This window comes from Acanthisitta chloris, unplaced genomic scaffold (genome assembly GCF_000695815.1).
Source record: "Acanthisitta chloris isolate BGI_N310 unplaced genomic scaffold, ASM69581v1 scaffold20199, whole genome shotgun sequence".
NCBI classification, from domain to species: Eukaryota; Metazoa; Chordata; class Aves; order Passeriformes; family Acanthisittidae; genus Acanthisitta; species Acanthisitta chloris.
Genome location: NW_008692225.1, coordinates 19,035 through 22,864, shown reverse-complemented (window position 1 = coordinate 22,864; position 3,830 = coordinate 19,035). Strand labels below are relative to the sequence as shown.

General features: G+C 36.8%; 1 protein-coding gene across 1 annotated transcript in view; it reads right to left on the bottom strand.

Annotated features, from left to right (window-relative positions):
- Positions 1 to 601: 601 nt before the first annotated feature.
- Positions 602 to 3,830, bottom strand: part of LOC103809722 (prostatic acid phosphatase-like) — an 18,351-nt gene continuing 15,122 nt past the window's right edge. The window contains exons 9-11 of the mRNA XM_009082579.1: positions 2,255 to 2,361; positions 1,506 to 1,675; positions 602 to 720 (exon numbers count right to left, since the gene is read on the bottom strand). Coding sequence (XP_009080827.1) covers positions 602 to 720; positions 1,506 to 1,675; positions 2,255 to 2,361 — 396 coding nt within the window. The remainder of the gene's footprint in view (positions 721 to 1,505; positions 1,676 to 2,254; positions 2,362 to 3,830) is intronic.

Genomic DNA, 3,830 nt, shown 5'->3' with positions numbered 1-3,830 from the left:
CAGTTTCTACTCATTTCAGTGATAGCTGTGGTAGTGTAACTCCTTTAAAAATCTGGCTGAAGGCTTCTATTAGCTGAAGGCCAAGGTCAAAACTCATGCATAGATTTGCATGAATAAATTCAGAAACAGTGTGTCCAAGTGCTGGTATGAATCTTTTTCATACAGTAATTGCAGCTTCTGCTCACTGAGAATATTTTCCTGTGCATTAACAACAGCCATTTATAAGAAATAAGGAAAAGATTACAGACTGCTGTTTTGAAGAAAGACTCATGGAGCAGTGGAGGGCTAAATGGTAATAGGCAATATAAAAAAAAAAAAAGCATAGGCAATAGCATCCCTTTACCCCACTGGTTGATGTAAGATTGATTGATAGTGGTAGCAAACTATAAATTGGAGTAGTTCTTAACAATAATGTATTTTTACAGTATTTCTTGCTGCAGATATTTTGAATTTTAGGAGCTAGGCCACAGATACTTCAGCTCTTCAAATTTATTGAATATACTTTGGAGATTCATTTGACCAGAACAAACTGATGGATATCAGCAACTTCAGTTATTGCTCAATGTTTAGCTGATCTCTCTTTCATTTATTTACCTTCCCTTTAAACATCCTGGTAATTTTTTCTGCACCTGCAGTGTCCATAATGATAAAGGAGGTAGAGCAGTACAAGGTTGAAAAATGACAACAAGCCAACAGCAACTTTAAATCCAATAAAAATATCTGTGAAGAACAAGCAATAAAGGAAAAAGAAGTTAACAAAAGACATATATATATATCATTTTAGATGCAGAGATAACAGCATAATTACAAATCTGTACAATGGAAGTATAGGTACATTTTGTTCATATTTCTGCAAGGTCACATTTACTGATATATGGAATGTAAGACCATATACTTCAGTCCTGGAAATGCACTGTTAACTTCCTGTGCATGCATAAATCTTACTTCTTGGTTTTCACAGGGCAAGAGAGACTATGAATAGTTAATGCAAACAAAGAGTTTCATCAGGGATCAGCAAAACAGTGGACATATGCAGAGAGGGGGAAATACCAGACTATTGGAAAGTAACATGCATTGCCTTGCTCTTCTCATCCCTCCTGGAAATAATATTCAGGCAGGAAGAGGTTATCAGATCTCAGCTGTTGGTAGTCCAAGGCACATAGCCACTATATTTGCATAGATGAGCTGCACTCTGTATAGTCAAGGTCAAGGTATCCCATACATAGTACATGCACCAGAAATACAGATGCACCAATCTTGCCATGGATTTGCAAACTATTTTTACTTTGCATCTACAGAAGGTCTGATAAATCCAAGATACACAAGACCTTTGCCTAGCACCCACACCCACACTTGTTTTCAGAGAAATTTAATTTCTTTCCTCATCCATAGTAAATCTTGTTAAAGGGAAATCTATTGATTATGTGAAAGGTACAAAGTTTGGAGACATCGATACAATTTCTGCCTCCATATCTTGTGTGGAAAATGCAGAACTCTTACACTACCTTTCATTTTGTCTTTCTTCCCACATTCTTTTGACCAATCTTCTGTAATCACAGGAGAAACTAATTCAGCAAACTTCTCAAGTGGACAAGAAGAGGTGCATCCTGGCAGAGTGAGGAGGTAAGGATCCTTTGAAGTGTCATTCCGATAATACATTTCGATGCTATATTGCCTGATTAACAACATTGCAAAGTCTTTTAAAAAAGGTTCTTAAATAGAAGGTTTCCTATTTAGAGACAGAATGTTGGAGATAGGCTCTAACATCCTCCCCTAGAAACTGTTCTTCAGGAATGGAGGCTTTGTGAAAGACATCTGCAAAGCCCAAACCAAAGCTGGTTATATTACTGGTCAGATCACCAGTCATTTGAAAAGGTCCTTCTGAAGGCTTCTTGAATGGCAACAGCACCAGGTACTTCTAAGCCAACTGGTTTACTTTGAGATTTATGAGCTCCCTTGGAAATGTTCTTGCTATCATTTGAAGAATCAGAAAAATTTATTTTACCATTACTTCCATCTGGTATGGCTTGGTTTCCTCTTCTTCCTGTCTTTCAAAGCACACAGATACATGCACATCCAGCAAACATAATTTCTCCTAGTTTTAATATAAATTTGTGCCTATGGACTTCTCAGTGAAGCATAATTTTAAAACAAAATTGTATCTCCTCCCAATATTTGACAGGAAAATTAATTTTGGAAGGGAGGAGTAAATTCTAAACATTCCTCATTCTTGTATAGATAAGAAGATACTTGCCCAGTGCTTTCTTGGTAGAGTTCAAAGAACTGGCAGGCAGCATATGGTGGCAGTTTCCCATTGAAAATATTGAGAGCAATCTGGAGGGCCCCAACTGTGGTGTCATGCTATTGGGGAGAAAAAATCATCTGTCTTTGAAAGTCAGTTAAGTCAACTATCATTTATCCACAGTAATGAGACAAGAGTAGAGAGGGACTGGAGATCAAAAAAGAGAAAACCTGCGTAAATTTGACCATAACAATGTATTCCATATATTCACCATTGGGAAAAACATGTTAACTGATTATTACTACAGACAGCAGGAGGCATTTCCTAAAAGTTACTGCTGTATGTGTCTTACACCATCTGGCAGTGTTTTGGAAGCAGAGATACTGAGGGAAAGCAAGATGTGATCTGAGTAATAAATCTAGTATTTCAGTGCATTTTGCTACTCCTTCCTATAGTAGGGTTTTTTCTTCCAAGGTCAGATTAAGGCAGTGTAAAATAGTATGTCCTATGGCATTTTAAGTACTTTTTTTTAGATGGTATTCCAGACAAATAGTTGTGTACTAAGACTAATCTCCTCACCTCCACACACTTCAGAACTTTTAAAATTGTTGTTTCTTCTGTTTGGACTCATACAATAAGATGTCAGTTTAGCTTCTATTTTGATGGAATCAGTTACCCACCCACCTGCAGTCTCTTCCTCTCCCCATTATCCCTCCTCTTGCAGGGATCTCTGGAGCAGGAGCTGAAGGAAGGAAGTCCAAACACTTTGATGCATAAATTTTGCAAGCATCTTTATATACATATCTCCTAGGCCTATTTATATTATAGTCTAGCAGCTACATTTTAATTATTATTCAGGTTCTAGAACTTTTTAGACTGATAAGTTTCAAAAATAAAATTTGTAGTCAAGGTATTAAAGCAGAAGTGAAAAATCTGGATCTGTTCAAAAAGAATATAGTAGGGCTAAAAAACATGTAGAAAAGACACCAAGAACGATTTAAGATATCAAGTGGTTTATATATGAGGAAAGATTAAAAAGGGTAGGACTCTGTCTTGGAAAAGGAAAGATGGAAGAGCTATGACAGAAAATAGTAAATTCTTGAGTGACCCAGAAAAAGTGAATAAAGATTGACTATTCCCTGTTTCTCATAAGATAAAAAAAAAAAGAGGGAATTCTTTTTTAACTTTAACACCCAAGTCATTGTCACAGGCTGTTGCAAAGGCCAAAAGTATAAATGCGTTTAAAAAACTATTAGAGAAGTTGATGGAAGAAAGTCTGTCAAGAGCTACTAAACACAGTGACACAGATTCTATCACAGGAAATCCCTAGGCCATGTATTGCTGGAAGGTTGTATCACTCTGTGCTGGCATTATTCTCACATTCATCCCTGCCTTTGGCCATTGTTAGAGATGGGATAATTATTGGGCTTGTTCTGATCGAAATGGCCCTCTCCATCCTCTAAAAATAAATAAAATACTAATAAATGAGAAAACTAAAAAGAATCCACAGAGGACAGGTTTGAAGATGTAGCTGAAGTTCTGCTCCATGCCAGTATCTCTGGAGCCCTTAAGGAAAGATGGAACTTAC